Source organism: Populus alba, chromosome 4 (genome assembly GCF_005239225.2).
Source record: "Populus alba chromosome 4, ASM523922v2, whole genome shotgun sequence".
Lineage (NCBI taxonomy): Eukaryota > Viridiplantae > Streptophyta > Magnoliopsida > Malpighiales > Salicaceae > Populus > Populus alba.
Genome location: NC_133287.1, coordinates 16,203,984 through 16,225,005, shown reverse-complemented (window position 1 = coordinate 16,225,005; position 21,022 = coordinate 16,203,984). Strand labels below are relative to the sequence as shown.

Genomic DNA, 21,022 nt, shown 5'->3' with positions numbered 1-21,022 from the left:
TTTGGTCAGGATAGAAAAAGATGAATGTTGATGCCATCAACCAAGAAGAACATTCGAGTCAGTAAGGAGATTAATAATCGAATATTTGAGCAACGAAGATTATGAAGATAGGAGACCTATCCAACAACACTCCAGACATACACGATTAACGAGAAAAATGTTAGGGGTCCGGCAGCATCACTGAAAGCAAATGCTCTCCTCATGGAACCCGCTGAATTAGGTGAAACATTCACAGCAAGGTCATGGGAAAACATATGCAAAGAAGAAGCAGCCGCACTAGCTAGGGGCAATTACAACTTCGAAATAAATCTAACTATATATATACTACATAGAAACCTAGCTTTACACTAAGAAATGGTGATGTTGCTTACTTGATTTCCAGAGTACTTTTGAAGGAAATTGCGATTTGATACTTGCAAGTAACCGATCTGACTGCGGAGCAACATGCCAGAGGGTTTGCTCAAAACCCAAATCTTGTGATGCAGATGAGACAGCATTTGCTTCTCTGGCCATGAACACAACAGGCTGTGAATTGATTAGTTGAAACCACCTCGGCAGCAATTGTGCGAAGGAACCGCATCTCCAAAATTTGAGTCCCGGTGGAAACTCTAGTGCTGGTGAAAAGTAGACCAGTTGGAATCTCACAGGCCACATCACAGTTAAGATGAGACATATCTTGTTTAGGCCTGGCTTGGAGTATGCCTTCTACCTCAAAAGCAGCTGATTCTTCAAAGGGCAGGCATATGGCAACTAGATCACACATATGGATAGCAACTTTTAAAGTGCCCATGGCCAATTTATCAGAATCTCTAACCAAATTGGCAACGACAGCTCCTGCAAAGGGAATCATTGATCCTGTAGCCAAAAGATTGGGCCTTATGAGGCAATAATTCCAGCCGTTTGATTCCCAGGCAGGGAAAAGTTTCAGGATATGAGCCTGCCCATTCAGTGTTATGAAAAAACAAACCACCATATAAATTCCTGACCGCATCACATTAGAATTTTGACTGCTTTTAGGCAGACTTCAGAAGTTCAAATCCATGGTGTCCAACCCTCATACATGTTGCAAAGATTATCTACACTCATTGCTTGCTTCAGCAGATGATCCACTTGCTCTTCAATACTAATTTCTCTGAGACACGAGAAATGGTTCCTTTAGGAGAGGAAAAGGAGGGAAAGAATATGAACCTTTGAATATAAATCCACTGAAGAGTACAGATTTTAAAAGAAACCAAGTACCTGTTGTTCGCAATATCTTGACCATCTATTTTCATCTCAATCCTCCGTAGCACTGACAAAGCATAAGCATTTTTACCTGCAAAATTGTTGCAAGATGATTGATCAAGAGATAACTACTTGTTTCTTCATTCAATTTGAGAAGGAACTAAAAGGCAAGGCCAATTTAGCAAGCCAAAAATTATGTTATATAATATATGACATCTGTAATGCGCAATTAGTCATGAAATGAGCACTTGTTTTTACCATACGATTCGCTAAGAAGTATATTTTGGACCACATCTGTAACAGTTTCAACTTTCAACTTGAGAACTTTTGAAAGGGTTTGATTTTTAAAGATCCCATCCAAACAGGTTCCATACCTCAAAGATCTCATCCAAACAATACCCGTGCACATTCATGGGCACCCCACACAGATATATGTTAGTACTTAGAGCAGATATAGAATTTGAAAGGCAGTAACAGATAGACTTGTATTAGACATTACCCTTGGCCACTCGACTGCCGGTCTGCAGATTAGGATGAGGAGATTCTTGATTTTCATCTTCAATTTTAACTTTGTTTAATGAGGATACCTCATCATTTTTGCCCTCAAATTTATCCTTCGAGCTCTCATCATCCAAAGGTTGTGAAGGCTCGACAGGGACATTTACAGCTTCATCACTTGGTGGTGCCACAGATTTCAGATGTTCAGTTAGCTCACCAATTCCTGTGACAAAATCATTGTTACTATTAAATCCTGATTGACCAGGGTCTGAGATTTTCTGGCAAACAGTTTGAGAAGATGGTGCAGAATTTAGATGATCAGTCGCGACCGTGGTACCAGATCCACAAGGGGATTGTCTTATTAGTTCTTCTGGATCAAGAAAGCTGTCTGGAAAACTTGCTTCGGCTGAGGTAATGCCAGATTCTGAGCTGCTGCTGTATATGCTATCTGGTGGGGATATCCATCCTTTATCTTGCAAGGAAAGACCACTATCATTAATGAGATCTTTAGCACTCCCATTGTCTGATATAGAGAAGCTCTCTCTTCCCTTGTCATCGAATGCATTAGCACCATTGTCAAGATCTGTCCCAGACAAACTAATTCCCTGTGACTTGACATCCTGGCTTTCTGCTAACCCTTCAAGAGCCTGTCAAAAAAGTAAATAACACGAGGATGCTATGCTCAGTAATCTTAGTGTTATCAAATTGTAACATCAAATGGCATTAATCTCGGGCACAAGACTTTACTTTATGAAGATTGCCAGCTTGAAGACTAGCAGTTTGTGCAAGCCTTGTCAGCATCGAATGCAGTCCCTTCGCAGATGATGCAAGTGAAGGTACCAAGGGGTTAAATGTCTGGATAGCCTCTTTAATTCTCAAGCAGTAAGACTGGTAAATTGCTTGACCATGAATAGGAGATACTTCCATCTTGGTCTCTCTTTCCCTGGTCATAGCATCTGTCATAGCAGTCACATCATTTGACAATAAAGATTCAAGTGGAAGAAGAATTGCATTTGCCTGCCCAAAATCAGAACAAAAAAAAAATAAAAAATCAGCAGATACATTCATGACTCCATAGCACACCTATATAAAAAGTATGTCAGCAGTTCAATTTAATTTAGTTATAAAAGTAAGACACCAATAATACAGAGATTGATTTTAGCTCAAAAGCATGCGCTCAAGAAATCCCAGAATATGAATTGAGAAGAACACCTTAGATAGATCTTCCATGAGAGAACAGTGGAATGCAACAGCCTCCTTTCCCAGAGTATGTACATCATGCAGATCTTCAGTTATGGCCAGAACCTAAAGAGAATCATATAACATTACTAACAGCATATAAATTTTAACCATAAGCACCAGCAATTCCCAAGTCACAATTGTCCATGAGAATAGCAGCTGCAAAAGTAAAAGAATAAGACAAAAATTTGATGAAGGGCATACATAGAAACTGATAATCAGCGCTTTAGTGGGTAACAATCAACAAAAGATGCCATCCTAAGTTTGTGAGCAACAATTACACAAAACAATATATGATCATGGTCTTGTGGATGAAATTTCATTGTATTTGACATGCTACAAGGGGAAAATCTGTTGTTCTTCAATTTCCATCTTTATATCTTTGATTTAAGCATTCAATATTGCATGATCCTACTACAATGACCAAAACTCAGATCTTTATAACCTTGTGTATGTGCATGTGTATGAGAACACACTTGAACACTTGATAATTAGCTTGGCAATCTACATTCTACAGCACCTGGGCAAATGGCATTGTGGTTAAGATAAATCGTAATTGATCCTAAGGGGAAGGATCCACTCATTAGCCCAAAGAGAATAGCTAGAGCATGCCAGTATTTGGACAGTTGTCTGAAACTAAGTGATTTATTTCGATGTTCTCACAACTACTCAACACTACCATCCACTTAAAAATATATCTAAAAAAAAGATAGTAGTCACAGTACCGAAAACATTATTGGGTGTGTGACTTGCTATCTAACACTAAACCCCGCCTTATCCCCAGGTCATATCAAGTGAATGTTCCAGTAAAGCATAATGTTTCACTTAGCTGCAGGTTTTGTATCAGGGTAGACATCAGATACTGATCTTGCAATTCAAAATCAAGTACCATAAATATGGATAACTACAATATATAGTACGCCATAAAGTACCAACTGCAAAAGTATTCCAGCCTTACCTCTACCCACTGTGACAAATGTGTGCGCACAGAGTCACAAAGCAGAAAACAAAAAAGGATGCTAAATGTCAAAAACCTATACTGTCCTACTAATAGGACGCTATGTTGAATCCCATTGATTACAATGTGGATGAAGTCCTGTTTAGAAGTGATCAAAAAGGGGCCTAGGCCATTTGTAATGTGCTGATCATGGTTGGCCAGTGTACACACACCAGATAGAGAGAAAAAAGATTGTTGTCAACTATTGCAATACCTCTTCAAGCATGCTACCAGATTCAGAAGTCAAGGCTGTATGGCCCTTTGAGATGCGACTAAAGGCAGATAGTGCCACACTGACTTCATATGCACAGTCCCTCATTGCAAGAACAATGTTTTGTAAATCACCTGCAGAAGACAAAGATCAGGATATCAAGTCACAAACATTTTGTAGAATGAGCAAAGACATAAGAGAAATTAAAATTCCTTTGCAGATAATGGATTATAGGGGAGATTTAACAGGGAAAGATGCATGGTGGATTGCCACTCTATTCTATTGTGGGTCATATAGAATTCATGGTGAGGGAGGAATGACCAGATTTAATAGGCTACTAAACCTCTGTTGCATAAGCTAAGTTACTGTTCTTGAACTTGTTATCTCAGTGCCTTTTGGTGTTCTCATTCCCTATTTCCATTCTAAAGTTATTGAAAGTTGTGGTGTTCACCATTTAGTTCATTGTTTCTATTGGTATCTGTCTTGGGATTCTCTACCATACCTCGCCTGTACTAGGGTTTCGTTCTTAAAGTTTTTTAAATATGCATTACTTTGACGCTTACATGTGCAGATATGGGAAAGGAAAGGAGTTTGTTCTGAAAAATAGAGGACTGTAACCTGAAGCTGACTTTGCTTTAAGAGATGCATTGCAGAGTTCATTAGCAACTGCATACAAGCCATTGGAAGCAGCTTCCATACTGCTTTGTGCAAGCTTCCACTCTTGTTCGGTGCCTACATTCATCAACAGATAATAAGTTCACTCCATATCGAAGTGGAATTTCTATTCATAGGCTAGCCATTTTGCGAAACAGGTACTCACGAGTAAAAGAATGATAGGAAACCTCCAACTTCATTAGTGCATTCAAGTAAGCTTGCTGCCATGTCCTGCCATCAGCAACACTTCTTGCTGGATAAACCTCTCCTGGTATCTGAAAAATCCCATCTCTTGATGCTTCAAACTCCAATATAGACATGCAAATTTTAAGAATATTTGATGCCTTTTCTCTAGCTTCCCACAGCAATTGCTGTCGCCTCATTAGATGGTCATGGAATTCAGGAGGAATTCCTGAAGTTTTGGTTGAAGTATTTCCAGTTGTACTGGAATTTGGTCCACCACAAGCCCATCCCATTGCTCTCTCAAGCTGCCCTTCTGCCACAACAGAATTTCGTTCACAAGCTTGCAGGCAGTCCATTGACCTAGCCATTTTTGTTATGGCTGATTGCAACCCTTCCAGCAGATTAGGTCTGCTGAGGTTTAAGATAATGGGATATAAGTTATCTTCATTGGAAAGGAACTTTTGAAATGTGACTCTGCTCTTATGTGAAGGGGTCAACCCATCATACATCCATTCCAACTGGACAATTTCTAGGCTAGTCTTGTGAAGAGCCTCTTTGAGTTCATTTACCTGTCTTTTCATGACAGAAGCTGCTGATCTTGCTGCTCTAGCAGTCTCATGAGCATTGCAGTATTCCTCAAGCATGAGCTGCACCTTCCTGATGGCGCCGATATCCTTTTTCACTTGGTCAAGAGAAAGATCCTTTGTTGCTTCTGACAATTGCTCATTCTCTTTATCTAACCAAGCTAAGAAAGCAGGAGCAACTCGTTCCTTCAGGTAGCAACCAACATGTTCACGAAGCTGGATTTCAAGCTTTCTCTTTACAATGTTGAAAAGCTGGTCAAATCCTAAATTTTGATCCACAAATGAAGCAATATCATGTATGCATGAATCAAGAAAAGAATCAACAATGCAAACTTTCCAAATGAAAAATAAGTGGCTCTTTAGTAAGCCACCGAACTTCCAGATGTATTCAGATATTGAGTGCCCAGAACTCATCAAATCTGCCAAGTTAACAAATTCATTTGAGGGAGAAGCAGCAGAACCACCAGAGGACAACACTTTATCAATTGATTCCAAATCAGAAAAGGGTTTTATTAGTGTGGACAGAAGAGCTTTGCTTCCAAAAACTTGTGGTTCCCTTACCTCTTCAGCACCAAGTATAGATTGAAATTGGCATTCAGAAGAAACCAAGACATTTTTTATATCAGCTTCTCTCTTTACAAGGGAAGTAGCTCGCATCTCCCTCTGGTTCCATGCTTGATGGAGCTGGTCCAGCTGTGCCCTACAAGCTTCTTCCTGGGAGGCGAGCTCCTCTGCCTCTTCCCAAGACAGATGATCTCTACCTTTCATAGCAGCTTCCTCAAGAGCCAACCGCTGCTCAGTAATAAGGCCAACCTTAACAAAGTAGTTCTTTTCTAGTTCAACCAAGGATGCCCTTTCCAATTCAACTTCCAAGAATTGCTCCAATGCTGTATCCATGGATCCTCGGATTTGAGAGATAAATCCAAATGCATCCATAACTGCAGAATTCAATGAAACAGCAGATCTCATGACATCCAATAAAGCTCCTTCAGTCATTTTCCCAACCAAGCTCTTGCAGGTAAGTAAAGTGGATTTGAATGTGGATGCCCAGTTTCTTTCAGAATAAAATTTTGCATGGTATACATCTGCATTCACACTAGGCATGTCCCTACCAATAAAGTGCCATAATTCACTAACAAATCCAGCTACAAGTACACATTTCTCCACCTGTTCTTCAAACTCGCAGAAGATAGATCTAAATCTGTCATTTGCATGCCTTCCTCCTCCAAAATTACTGAATATGTCTACTACCCTATGCCTTACTTCATTATACAAGGACCTTACAGCTATATTTAAAACAGATAATACCTTCTCCTTCTTGTCCTCCAGGTCCACTGGTAACCTGGCATCCCTAGTTGCATCGTATTTCAATTGTCCTGGTTGACTAGAAGAATTATTGTCTTCTTTCCTCACCAAACCAGCAGACTGCATGTATTTCATAAAAGCAGACAGAAGACGATCCTTAGCTTTTGATTCAGTCTCTGAGCCAATAGAGTTCACTAACTCAGCAGACTCTTCTTCAACTTTATTAATCTCTGTAGCGTATTTATCTACCTTTAGACAAATATCATCATGAATGTGTTTAACAGAATCAAGATCATCTGCATGTACTTTAGCAACGAGTTCAGCAGCCTGACTTTTGGCAAGAGAGAGTAAATCAGAGGAAAGGGCATTAGAAGACAGCTGCAACACTTGAACCCAGCCATGTACTGTACTAGTTGAAACATAATTCAGAGGTAGGATTCTTTGCAAAGCCAATGAATATGCTTGGATTCCAGTTAGAGCAGATGAGAGTCCATGATCCAGCTCAGCTATGAGCTGAGAAACTTCCCTGTCCATCTCCTGGCATTGTGCTTGAGTGGGCTCAGGAACAATGGTCAGTGGAATTCCAGCCACCAGGACTGCAGATGTAAGCGACAAAGCATCAGCCATACTGCTCAGCTTTATGCAGGAATTTATTTCTGGAAGCAAATTGCTCCGCAAAGCTTCGAGGACCCTTCCATGTTGCTCCATCCATGTTACAGCTTCTTGAGCCTTCTCAGATATTACACCTGTTGCTTGAGTGAATTCTCGAGCCTGAATTTCAAATGATGCACGGGTTTTCTCCAAATTACTAGTTGCTTCAGCAACAATCGACTTTGCAGATGTCTCTTGCAAAACAAGACTAGACCTTTCTTGATCAGCTCGATAAAACAGAGTAGAGGCAAGCTCATACTGATTTAGAACATCAGCAAACCCCTGGAACATAAAGAAGAAATCAATCATTCAAAATGATAAAAAATAGCAACAGCACAAACTATGCTGGTAGTATCCATTACCTCAAGAGCAGAATCAACAGCTGGTAAGGTAGCCAATAAAATATCATGATGCTCCTGTCATAATCAGAACACATTAAGCATTACCCATATGTCAACAATCCAAGATAAAACCATGATAGAATAGTAACATAACAACGATTTATAAATTAAAGTTCCACAGCTCGTTGGATCAGGAATGGTGGTCAAGAGGATTTTGAAAATTATAGACAGGGGTTGAATTACTAACAATGCAGTATATACAAAATATTCTACATTAAAATCCTGAGCAAATTGCAAACACTACCATTTACCGAGATCACAAAATGAGTGACATGATTTCAGAGATAATTTGAATATGGTGTACACAAGCTGAAGTTTATTGAAACTAAATACCTGAGATCACAAAATGAGTGACATGATTTCAGAGATAATTTGAATATGGTGTACACAAGCTGAAGTTTATTGAAACTAAATACCTGCAGTGGAACACGGATTTCTTGCACTCGAGATGCAAACAAACTCAAGCTAACAGCCAGCTCCATGCCCTTTCTTTCTTCACCCCCAATAGCTGCTTCATCATGAAAATCACCTCGCGTCCATTCTACAAGGGGATCCCAAACAAAAACCTCTAACAACATCAAGAGTACATCCTTGTTTTTCCTCAGAACACCAACAACTGCTTCACAATTTGCTCTGAAGGTACCTTCCACCCCAGTCAATCCCAAAGCAGCTTCAAGCATCTGGGTAAGGCGGAATGGAACAATCTCTGGCACCTTTAATCTTTGCCCTTTATCAAAGCAAACATTATAATCAATGTGCACAATATCCCCACTACAAAAATCTACGAGAATATTATCCAGATGTCTATCTCCAAGACCCAGAATGTGGCCCACCATACTCATGGCTGCAACACTTCCAGAGTACCTACAAGTGAAGAACCGAATGAGTGGTTTAGTTTAGAGGAGCCATGAATGCAATGCCACTAAAAAACAAAAATGTGACAGAACTACTTCACAGCTCTACTTTCTCTATGTCAATTCTGTAGTACCACTCATCTACCACTTCATTTATTCATTAGGATATATCTAGTGAAGGAGAACCAGATAGAAATCTGAAACCAACCTGGCCTAAAATTTGAAACCTAATCTTGGTTAAATAAATTTTCAACAATATCCTCTTTCTCATGCATGCAGTGCAGTAACAGCAAATCATCACAGAGGCTGTTGCAATTAATGTCTGTCTAAAAATTCTCCATGGTTTATTATTGCATGCAGGACAATCGTGAAACACATATAGAGGAAAAAAGTATGCTAAAGAAAGAATTCAGTACTATGAGCTGGGGGGCTGTCAATTAAAAATAAAAAAAAAATTGGCAAAACAAGAGATAAATATAAGATACAAATGAATGCATCTGTGGCAAGTTTGAGGTGGAACTAATACAAGCAGTTAGGGAAGCTATCTAGGATGATTGAATCATAAGCAATGAGAACAAATTAGTGAAAGTGCCACAATCACAAGAGGAAGGCTCAAAATAATGTGGGCCAACACAGTGAGTATAGAACATACTTGATTTGGATGGCTCTATCTAAAGCGGAATGATAAACGACTCCAATTTCCTCAAATAGTTGAAGTTAAGGTTCTATTTTCAATTAAAACAAGTAGCATGGTTGTTTAAGTAATCCAACTAGGATGAATGAAAGTTTGCTACAGCCTTCTAATTATATATAATGTACAAAGCCTGCACTTGGAAGGAGGAAACTTGAAAGAGATTTTCCAAGTTTGTTAACAAATACCTCCTCAATTTTGAGCTGAAGGCTTTGAACCCTTCACTGGCACACCAAAGTTCTTGATGAAGCAGCTGTCTTGGAACCTCCTTTATTAAGTCAAGTAGAACCTTACGTTTGACATCATGGGGCCAGTCTCTTCGTGAAATGACTCTCCTAATGCCTTTCTCTTTAAGTGCAGGTATGATTTTACCATAGAACATATCACTTGGTCGGGGAACAGGTGGAGGAACAGGATTTTTTGAATTGGCTGGAGGCATTGATGAGAGCTGTGCCAGCTGCACACGGTTTTGCCAAGACTTAAAGACACTATATATGCTCACCACATTGTCCACCCACTGAATAAGACCAGCCCTGCCACTGATTGGAGTCACTGAATAGTAACGTACATCAAGCAAATGCCTAGAAGTTGCAGAAGATGAACGCAGAAAACCATTTATAGCCTGCAGAAGCTGCATGATTCTCGCATCAAGACGTAAATCTTCTCGCCCTTTCAAAAGATAAGTGTACTTTCGACCATCTGAACCAAGTATAGCAAGTTTCTTAGGTTTTGTTTTGGTTGACAAGATAGTCAGTTGTTCAGAGAAAGAAGTGATTGTAACAATTCCCTGGAGACTTGTAGTGGAACTTCTGTCAGATTCAGATACTGTGACTTGCTTCTCAAGACCAGGCATTGGGACATCAGACGATGACAACAAGGCCAGTTGGGGTGCAACTTCACCTAGAGATATTGACGACTTTCTTTGATAAGATGCCAAGGAAGCAGCAATATCATCAAATGGCCTCCACACTTCTCCTAGTGCACCAGCAGAAGCTGGTGGAGTCTTAAATGACAGAATGGCTGATTTCAGATGTTCTCTATACTCCTCATGGAACCATAATTCATGAGGTGTCTCTGGTTTCCGAGAAGTAGAAGCAAGGCGGCGTTCCAAGGCCACAACAATGGGGGCCATCATGGCTGAGTATTTAGCAGCATTAATTTTGTTCTTCTCACTTTGACTTAGAGTTGCATTCTCTGCTATTCGCGCAACTTCCTCTTTCAGCACATTTATGCGTCTCATCACATCTGAAAGAAAATGCAGTTAGATAGCCCCATATATATATATATAAAAAAAAAAGCTTTGGAAAATAAATTGCAAAGTAGCTAATAGAAATGAAAACCCGCAATCAGTTATGCCAAAAGCATGTAAGAACTTGGAGACTATGACACAACCTTGCAAGAATTCATGGTTGCAATTGAGGAATATGCCATATAAAAACAATACACCTAGTTGTTTCATGTTAAACATGTGAACTTTGGACAACGGTTTCTGGAGTGCAACTTCAGGTTCCAACAAACACAATGATCCATTATAGAATTAGTTTTGCATGTTACACACTTTTGTCAATCAACCATATAGAAGTGCCCGAAATCACAACATAAAACTCAACTCTGATGCATCATGGAGTCATGAAAAGCTTGGTTTAAAATGGGTGCTCCCAGCAACAAAAGCCTCATTATGGTAAAACTACATTTACCTGCATGCAGATCTTGAAGTGTGCTGAGCCATAGTTCCTCCCAAAGAACAGTTACATTTTCAAGCTCATTTATCATGAGTTGAACATCTTGAATTAATTTTGGGTAAAGCTCTCTCTGCATGAGAAAAAACCAAAAAATTAAGACGATACTCAGATACAATTTTTTATGAGCAGAGATGCACTGATGTATCTCAAAGAAGCTGCATATTTCAAAAACATTTGCCTTAGAATTGTTTCTTTCATGATAATTTATTTAAACCCTCATAAAATTGGTGTAACATCCCTGACCCCAAACTTTGACATCTTAGCTTCCAAACTTTCAAGGTTTTTAAATAAAGGACATGATAGAAAGAGATCATCATGAAACTAAAACTAATGCATCATTTGCAATCTTGAGGCATGCAAAATGATTTGCTACTAAGCTTCAACTATACAAGCCACCCCACTCTGCCTTCTCCATGTTTCTTTTTCATTTCACCTATCATTGCCTCTTTAACCTCTTGCATCTCCATGGGCAAGTATTCTTTCCTTCAACAAAACTTCCAGCAAGATCTTCATAGCAATGAGCTTTATTCTTGACAACACGGATACAAACTCTTTGAGCTCAAAATCATCAGGCAATAATGTCTGATTAAGACCCTATGCAGACAACAATTTCAATCTTTTTAAAACACAACCAGCTCCCAATCATGTATATCCATCGGTTTTTTTTCCATGTAGACTACTTGTAACTGCAGCCTAGATAAACCACATAGATGGGCACAGACTACAACACATTTATTCAGGTTACCAGACTAAATGGTAACGGTAATCCATATCAGATACATGGTAAAAAAAATAAAATACAAATGCAACAGAGTCTAGCAAATTAAATGAAAGAATTTCCATTACCAAACAACCCAGAATGTGTTGAAGCTCCTCTGAAGGCTCCTCATTAGTATTCACATCAACCAGAGTTGGATACACTATGGACCAAGGAGATAGCTTTGCCAACATCATCAATAAACCCTCCAATTGCTTCCGGACCACTTGCTCAGGATGAGAACTTAAACGAGCAAACAATTGGGGAGTTACTTCCTACCAAACAACAGAAGACTTTGTAAGATGTTTTTAGCCAAAAGAGCAAGAAATAAACAGATTACAGGCGGAACTTGCCTTCCAGAATTTTTAAAGAGAGCTACCCACCTGCCATGGCAATAAAGGAATTGATGAAAGAGCTGGTTCAATTGCATCTCTCAACTCAACTCCAAAATTGAGTAAGATATGTAGGAAATACAAGGTAGCCCTCAGAGTATAACTCCCAGTTTTTTGTTTTAAAGACTCGCCCTCAAAGCCAGCTAACTGAGAATCAGAAACCTTTATAGATGAGTATGTCAGGTATTGCATGAAACCACGGGCTGCATGACCGAAGAGAGAAACTCGCCTCCTTCTCAAAGACCACCATACACTAACTAAATCATTAACTGCAGATGATATGTTGGCTTCTCCTAAGCCGGCATTTACACAAAGGAAAAAATTTCGCAGTTGAGATGCAAGAGTAAAAGAAAGGGAATCGCCACTATAGTTTTCTGCACTCTGTGCACCAGCTGCAGCTTCAATTAAATCGATTACTTGCTCCACCACTGGTTTATCATTTATTGAATTTTGCACAGAATCAGGGCAAAAAATCCCCTCTCTGCAGTCACTAGAATTGTCACCCTTGTGATGAAAAAGCCGGAAGACCACAGATTGCACTCTTGTCCTCTCAACTTCAGTTAAATTGAATCTGTCAGGCTGGACTTCTGGAATAAGTACAGGGGAGAAAGAGCACGAGCGAAGAACAGTTTCAGATGGATTAAAGAGAGAATCTCTAGCCTGAGTGAAACACCAAGTGGCATAAGAAATCCATGCCTTGCCCATTGTGGGGCAAAGTTGCGTGGATAACTTTGTAGCTGTGCCCACGATTTCCTCAATGTTCACAGCCAGACTAGGTTTGGAGTTGAAATTCTGGACATTAACAAAGTGTCCAACTCTGTCAGGTGAAGCTGCATCATCCATATTAAAATCTGTCAGTATATTGCAAACGATACTTTCCAAACTCAAATCTGGATAATCCTGCCTCAACCACTCTGAAAGTTTCAAGCAAGCCTTAGCCTTCAAAATATTATTATATGAATTAGAAACCATAGATGCAGAAGACAACATGCAAGGGTGCACGAAAGACCAAAGATTTGCGAAAGCATCTTCAAACTTGTTTTGAGCATGCAGGAGCATGAAGTCCTCATATTGCAACTTTGACAATAGGAAAGAAGAGTTTCTCTCCTCTGAGCAATTCAATGCATGCTCCCTGAGATAATTATTTAGACGGGTTGCTAACATAAGGTTTCCCTGCTTACGGGCTAAACTTGTCAAACTCATAGACAGCTTTAGAGTGACTGGAGAAGTAGGACAATTGGTTCGATAAATCCGGAGGAGTTTTAACCATGGATTACAATCCTGATGAACTCTGTTTATTAAAGACTGAATTGACTCGACATATGAGCTTAATATTGAGTGATGTTCCTTGGATTTTGCACGGTTGTCCTTAAGCTTGTGACCTCCTTCAACCACAAAGATGCAGTGCAACTGAGTAGCAAATGGTGCTGCCTCTGGCAGACCATCAAGTGGCAAAACAGACAAAATTTCCTCCAGCATTAACTTGGCCTTCCATGTTTCCTGTGGTACCTTTTCCACCTTCCCCTCACGGAGAAACAGCATTGCCTGTAAAAGCATTTGCTCACTCCTTTGCAAGGCCAGTTTAGGATCAAGTGTAAGTTCGCTGCTACTTTTAGGTGTCAAATCCAGATATGACCAAGCTGCCTGACAATCTCCCTCATCAAAACGTGCCAAGGCATGAATTGCATTGATTTCATTTCCTGCAGTAGTTAGAGCACCAGAATAACTCTTTCCAGCATGTCTAGAACGCAGTTGCTGCAAATCTGATAACCAGGATTCTAGGGACTTCCAATCAGATACAGCAGTGTAGCTTTCAATAATACGTGAAATAGCAAACTGCACACCATCAGAACCCATAGAGCTCAATGATTCCTCATTCTGAAGCAAGCGAGTGAAGTGTGCAGCAGCCTTCTCATATTGACCTTCAGCCTGGTATGCCAGGCCAGTGATCCATGCAAAAGGCCCTGATATTCCATTATGACTTGGAGACTGGTTCTCATCCATAAGGAAGGAAGAAAATGTCATTGAAGCCCATTGATGTAGACCAATCAAAGCCTTAGGCTCATGACTCCTGCATAGAGCCAATGCTATGTGCTGTAGAACCCTCAAAATGTCTCCAAATAACCTATCCCTGATGCTATGGAGGTTCTCAGATGCCTGTGCCCTGGATTTGTCTTTCAAAGATGAAGATAAGACACTTTTGAGTTCCTGCAAACGTACAGTACAATAGTGAATGGTAGCATCATGACATTGCAGTGCCAAACCCGCATTCATCATTGGCTCACATATACGAGAAAACCACTCCTCGCAAACTTTCTTGTTTGCACGGAAGAACAAGGAGCTTGGGCGAGAAGCAGATGGTAAAATGGCTGACCCTTCATATGCATTATATACATTTTTTTTTAGAGCCTCAACAAAATCCAATAACAACCTCATAGGTAACAAGTGAGCACCAGAAGAGCCTATTATACTTAGGTTTCCATCATTCTGCTCAATATCAAGCTGTAGCACATGTGCAATGTCCAGCAGCATTCTTTCCAGTGCTGCAAAAGTTTGAGTAGGCCCACCAAGATTGGTCCGAAGACGCGTGGCAATACAATATCTAGCTGCTTCATGAATAGCCCACCAAGCACCAGCCAAGTTATCAACTGAGCATATCCTTTCAAGAATATCATCATCCAGTTTTTTGTTCAACCAAAGAACATCAGCAACAAATGTCCGTGTTTCCTCAAGTTGACCCAAAACAAGGTCGTTTGAACTCCGACAGCTATGAATGAGCCGCTGGATCCAAGAAGAAAGAGGCACCTTCCATCTTTGAGAGATGTAACTCAAAATGGAAACAAGTTGCTGTGAGTGCAGTTGCTGTCTTAGTTGCTTCAGGGAAAACACTTGCTTCCAGTTCAAATTTGAACTGTTAAACGAAACAATTGCATTGGACCTATAGGTACTGGATGTTCCTTGGTCATGTAAACCAAATGCAAACATTGTCATTGGCAAGACATGGGAAAGCAGTCTCACAAATGAATTCTTAATGTCAACATCTGGATCACCAAGCTTTTCCAAAACCACTTCAGCCATGGGATAAAAGTAAATGGGATGTACAAGCCTTGCCTGCAAAAGCGCCTCCAGAACTGATGCAACCTGCAACCTCACCTTTGGTTCACTGTCAAATGCTGCATCAAATACCGAAAATATAATGCTGCCAGTACCACCAATGTATCCAAATGCTTCATCAAAATAAGTATTCACATTTGAATTTTCATAGATGGCAATAAGATTATTTGAGAATTTTTGGATCCACTCTAAGGCTGCCACTTTAATTGTGAGAGGGGCGGAAACATTTATAGCTTTGATGAGGAACGCACTGTACTTCCTTAAATGCTCAATAATCACAGCAGAAATATCATCCCTGAAACCATTTACATTATTCACTTTATAAACACTGCCATCCAAAGAAGCAGTCTGGCTAGTCTGATTTCTTATGGACCACCTGCTCAAGAATTCAACTGCGGTTAGCCTCTCCATTGTCTGGATAACATTGACCTGTAACTCCACATATGCCTGAACAGGTAAATTAAAGGGATCCAATTTCTCAACAATAAAAGAAGCCAACATATCCGACCTCTTCAGATATATGGTGGCAAGTTCTGGTTGACAAATCAAGTTGCTGCCCCCACCCAAGGAAACACAAGTCAACAAAACTTTCAAATCAAATTTCATCAATGCTAAAAACTCCATTTTGGAATAGGATTTAGAATCTTTAACACTATAATTTTCATCTCCAAGATTCAAAGTTTCATTTAGCATGGCCTTCAGCAACTCCATCTCTTTGATTAGCACACCAATTGCCTGTTGAACAACTTCATTGTTCCCATGCTGAAGCAAGAAAATATAAGTAGCAGCAGAACTTCCAGTCACCAAATGACTCGGATGCAAACGCAGCTGTGATATGAGTGCATCAAATTGTAATACTTTCTGGGCTGATGATGGGAAAAGACCAAGTTTTTGTAGAGATAACAGCTGAAGATTAGTCTTTAAAACACCATGAACTTGAAAGGAGGTGATCTTCTCAGCCCCGGGTTGTGAATCCAAAGTTTGGAATAAGATATCAAGTGCAAGCGGGTAAAAGGTAGAAAACTTTTCGCATAGTATCTCAGCCAAGAGGGTCAAGCATTTCCACAAATCACCAGTCCATTTTGCCCACCCAAATTTCCTTCCAACCATGGATAAGCATCCCAACAACTGAGGAACCAATGCTTTAAGAGATTCACTTATTTGTTCAAGTAGATTCATTTCCAACAAACCTGAAGCAGTGGACTGCAACACTGTTGTAAAACAAGAAAGGAGTGCCAGCAACCTACGAAATTGTGCTGGTGTTCCACGACTCCCATCCTGAACCAATACATCCATGTCACCCAAAAACTTAGACAACAATCCCAAAGAGAACTGCAAATTCCCCACCCAATGTTTCTGAAACTGCAAGAAACTATCCATGATAACACGTCTGTCTGATTCTGCAAGATCCGGAACCAACACCCAACCAAGAAGTAGATCCACAATATCCAGAAAATGAGGCTGAAAAAACCTAGAAAACTTGATCGAAACCAAAGTCAATACACCCAAAAGCCTGTGCAACAAATTCAAGGAGGTTCTCTCATCCTCCAAAAGTTCTTGACATGCTTTGAGGATAGGCAAAGCATATCTCTCAATTCCCACAACATCTCCAACACTAAGAAACTCACGCAACCCTTCCAATGCCAGTTCTGTTGTCCCATCACCCCCACCACCATTGCTAAGCAACGGCAAAGCCCAACCAATGAACCTGTCAACAATACTTCCAAGCATAACATGGTTTTGCCTTCCATTTGATCCAATTAGAATCGCACATATCACAGCACATAATGCCCCATAAGCAGTCGCTGCAGATTGCCTAATGGCATATAACCTGAATCACAGTTACACAACTAGTTGCACTAAGCACTAAATAATTGAATTCAGATTTAGGTAAATTTAGCAACATTTTGTAATTACACTACGCAATTAATAATTTAAATTACATGATAAATCTCAACTGGCACCGAATAATTTAAATTACTCTAGCGATGGATGATTTATAGGAGAATAATGAAAAATAATTATTTATTAAAAAAAATGGTTAATGAAAGAATAGAGAGAGAGGGAGAGAGAGGCGTTACTTGTCAGTTAGGAGTTGAGAGAATCCTTGAGAGAGAAAAGAAGCGGAGTGAGAGACAAGGAGTGAATTAGGAGGGTAAACAATAGCGCGGTGGAGTGAGTTAATGGCGACGAGTCGAGCTGAGTCGTCGTCGTCGGTGTTTTCCGAGTTGGTTGATTTGGCTGTTGTTGAGGCAGGGGTGATTGTTGTGGTGGTGGCGATGGCGGTGGAGGGGGAGGGGGAGTCTTTAGGGAGAGCAGCAGAAAGGAGAGCAGCGAGTTGTTGTTGTTGGTGAAGTCCTTGCATCATTTATTTATTTATTTATTTTGTGGATTTGCTGCTGCATCTCTACGGCATGGCGTGAGTGGATTTTGATTCGTTTCGCTGCTTCACCTTCTCTGCTTCTGAGCTCTGCTTTGGTGCATAAAAGAACAGATGAAACTTGACCTCTTTTAAGTATGAAAAATTGATTTAGACTTGCTTATAAAGTCCAGACGTCGTAAGAAATCCAAGTGAGAAAAACCATTAATTAATATTACGAAATAATCAAATATATTCTGTTAAAAAGACTTATTTATAAATCCTATTCAATATTATATAATTAATTATAATATTTAATAACGAATCAAAACTTCACCGTTTTATCTCTTAGTTAATATTCATTTCTCTTTAATTTAATTTAGCTTCCTTTTTTTTTTGTTACGACTGGACATGTCTAATCCGGTCACCCCCTTGGCAGATCAGACGTGGACCTTCATCTTCATGTTTCATCACCGAAGGTAATTTAGGCACCAGGCAAACCACGACGCAATACCAGTTCCCCTAAAACACAGTCTTCTCCTTTTCAGTCTAACGTCATTCTACTATTCCGGCCGTAATTCGCCGTTGTTCGCGACAGGCCTCTTGAAATGGAATCCCATGCATTTTCATTGCACGGACAGGGACAGGAGGTGAAAAAAGCTTAAAAACTATTGAAGAATAAGATGATAATCAAACAGTGAATCATCAGACAATATAAATGATTCCTTGAATAGTTGCGTTGTCACCGCGATGCTAACTCTAGGTATAGAAGCAAAACAGGAGGGACGCACTATAATGGATCTTTATCACTCAAATAAATCAGCCATGAACACATCTCGACAACAATAAGCATTCACCAAAAACCACAAATTATACAATCATGTTGGCTACAACCTCTGTAACCCAAAAATTGAATCAATCAACACACGAAAACTCGGCAACAAACATAGCCAAGACACGATTTTTTAATTGAGAAAGAAGCTCCAATTTCATTTTTAACACTTTTTGAAAACCCTAAGAGTATAATCTAAAAATATCTACAACCTTGAATATGCGTGTTTTTTAAGCCATAGAGATAGGCTGTTGCTTCGCCCGCTCTAAGTTCTTCTTTGATTTATCATCATCGCCGAGGAAATCTTCGATGTTATAAATAACGGTGATGTAAAGAGAACAACAAGGGCAGCGAGCGATTTCTTCGCCGAGTTGGAGATCGTCTTTCGTGATTTGAAACAAATCGCCGCATGGACATTGATATGTCTTCTATCCCCACGTCGTCGTACGACATCGTTTGGAGACCAGTCTCTCTCTATTTCTAGAAGTTTATTCCGGGGTTTGATTGAGAGATTGAGAGAGAGGAAGTGATTGATTTGTATTTAGGGTTTTGTTAAATTTGGATTTGGGGAATTGTTTTAAAACGACGAGGAAGAATGTCGGTTAGTCAAGTTGAACGAGGCCACCAAGAAAGGAAGTTTTTATTATTATTATTATTATTATTACGACGTCGAAGTGTCGAACTTTGCTTTTCAAACTATTCCTTCCTTCTTTACGAACTGCGCTTCCTTTATAGAAACTTTTATGATAGGATATGTTTTATATTGTAGCTGTTGCTGTTATGCTATAAGATTAAAAATATTAATTTACAGTTAAATCTTAATAAATTAATATTCTTGGTACCACGAGATATTATTTAATAGATAAATTATTTATTTATTTATTTATTAAGTGCGTCGGTGTATTTTTCACATTAGTTTCAAGTTAGAACTGGATAAAAATATTATTTAATCAAAATTATTAATGTATTGATGTTATACTTATATTTGATCGAGAACCAATGTATTGTAAAGTTAATAAAATTGCTAATTAAATCACTAGGAAGGATATAAGTTAGATTAATTTCTTAAAAAACAACAATAAATCACTTGAAAAGGCAAATATCTTGATTGGTGAAACAAAGATGTTTTAATTAACACGAGTAGAAAGAAAGAATAAAAATATTACATAGTCTCTTTACGAATTAAATAAATAGAATATTACATAATTTAATCAATGTCCATGTATGTATTAATGAATTTTATGATTTATTTAATATTCTCTGAAAAAGCACATTATTCCAATGTCTTTAAATGGAATTATCTCTCATTTTTCAACAGTCAAGCAATGAGGTTTAAATACAGTCATCAAATGATTATTTGGTGGTTTTAATTGTTTTTCTCCGAAATAAAAGGGGCAAAAACCTAGTAAAATGAGGGAGTCCAGGGTTGAATAAAAAAACTGAAAAACTAATTAAACTAAGAAAATAAAAAAATAACTGAAAAAATCAAACCGTGAAAAAAACCGATTAAACCGATTAAAATTTTAAAAAAATCAACAGGTTCGATTCGGTTCGGTTTCGGTTTTATAAGCCTGAAACCAAAAAAAAATTCGAATCCAAACCGGAAAAAAAACTAGAAAAAACCGATCAAAACCAAAAAAACCGAACCAAGCTAAAAAAACTGTGTCAAACCGGTTTAAATCTGTTTTTGTCCTAAAAAACCGAACCAAAACCAGTCGGTTTTAACTGGTTTTGGTTTTGTTTCATTTTTTTTTTTTTAATTCAATTTAATTATTTTTATATATATAAAAACTAAATTGAACAAAAAATAATCACGAGTCTATAAAATATTAGGACCTTAAGTACAGGAGGACGTATCGCAACAAAGAGTGTCAAAATCTTATCCCACCATCTTTCATCAGGTTGCAGCAAGGTTTTCAATTATGTTCCGATTAGCATTTAGTTTTCTCAATTGTAGCAATATATTTTGGTTTAAAGTATTTTAACGTGAAGTTGTATTGTTTATATATATAATTTAAAATATTAATTTAATAAATATAATTTCAATTTAAATATAAAAAGAAGCTAATTTGAAATTATACAATTCAAATTTTAAATAAAAGTAAAAAAATAAGAGTTGAACTAATATGACCCGATCGACTCAACAAATCAAAAGACAACCTGAAAAACTAGTAAAAATATAATTTAACTCAAAAAAATTCAATATGACATCTTTTTAAAAATATATATATATTGAAACGACAACATATTGGATTGATTCAAGTCAACTTGATTAACATTTTAAATTTATAACTCATGTCATGAGACCATAATAACCCTAAATAAAATAAATCA

At 38.6% G+C, this 21,022-nt stretch overlaps 1 protein-coding gene across 2 annotated transcripts; it reads right to left on the bottom strand.

Annotated features, from left to right (window-relative positions):
• Positions 1 to 68: 68 nt before the first annotated feature.
• Positions 69 to 19,262, bottom strand: LOC118050728 (uncharacterized). 2 transcript variants are annotated; one of them, XM_035061169.2, is made up of 16 exons: positions 17,579 to 19,261; positions 12,375 to 17,328; positions 12,081 to 12,266; positions 11,190 to 11,304; positions 9,681 to 10,737; positions 8,364 to 8,811; positions 7,909 to 7,962; positions 4,990 to 7,828; positions 4,788 to 4,901; positions 4,173 to 4,303; positions 2,935 to 3,027; positions 2,470 to 2,739; positions 2,060 to 2,369; positions 1,724 to 1,945; positions 1,240 to 1,315; positions 69 to 1,132 (listed from the first exon to the last, which is right to left on the bottom strand). In XM_035061169.2, exons 1-16 carry the CDS (start codon positions 17,863 to 17,865, stop codon positions 1,033 to 1,035), a joined length of 11,256 nt encoding a protein of 3,751 aa, XP_034917060.1. In that variant the 5' UTR covers positions 17,866 to 19,261; the 3' UTR covers positions 69 to 1,032. The 2 variants fall into 2 exon arrangements, with proteins under 2 accessions (XP_034917060.1, XP_034917061.1); XM_035061170.2 differs by lacking the exons at positions 69 to 1,132; positions 1,240 to 1,315 and having other exon boundaries at positions 1,791 to 1,945; positions 2,052 to 2,369; positions 17,579 to 19,262.
• Between the last annotated feature and the right edge of the window lie 1,760 nt (positions 19,263 to 21,022).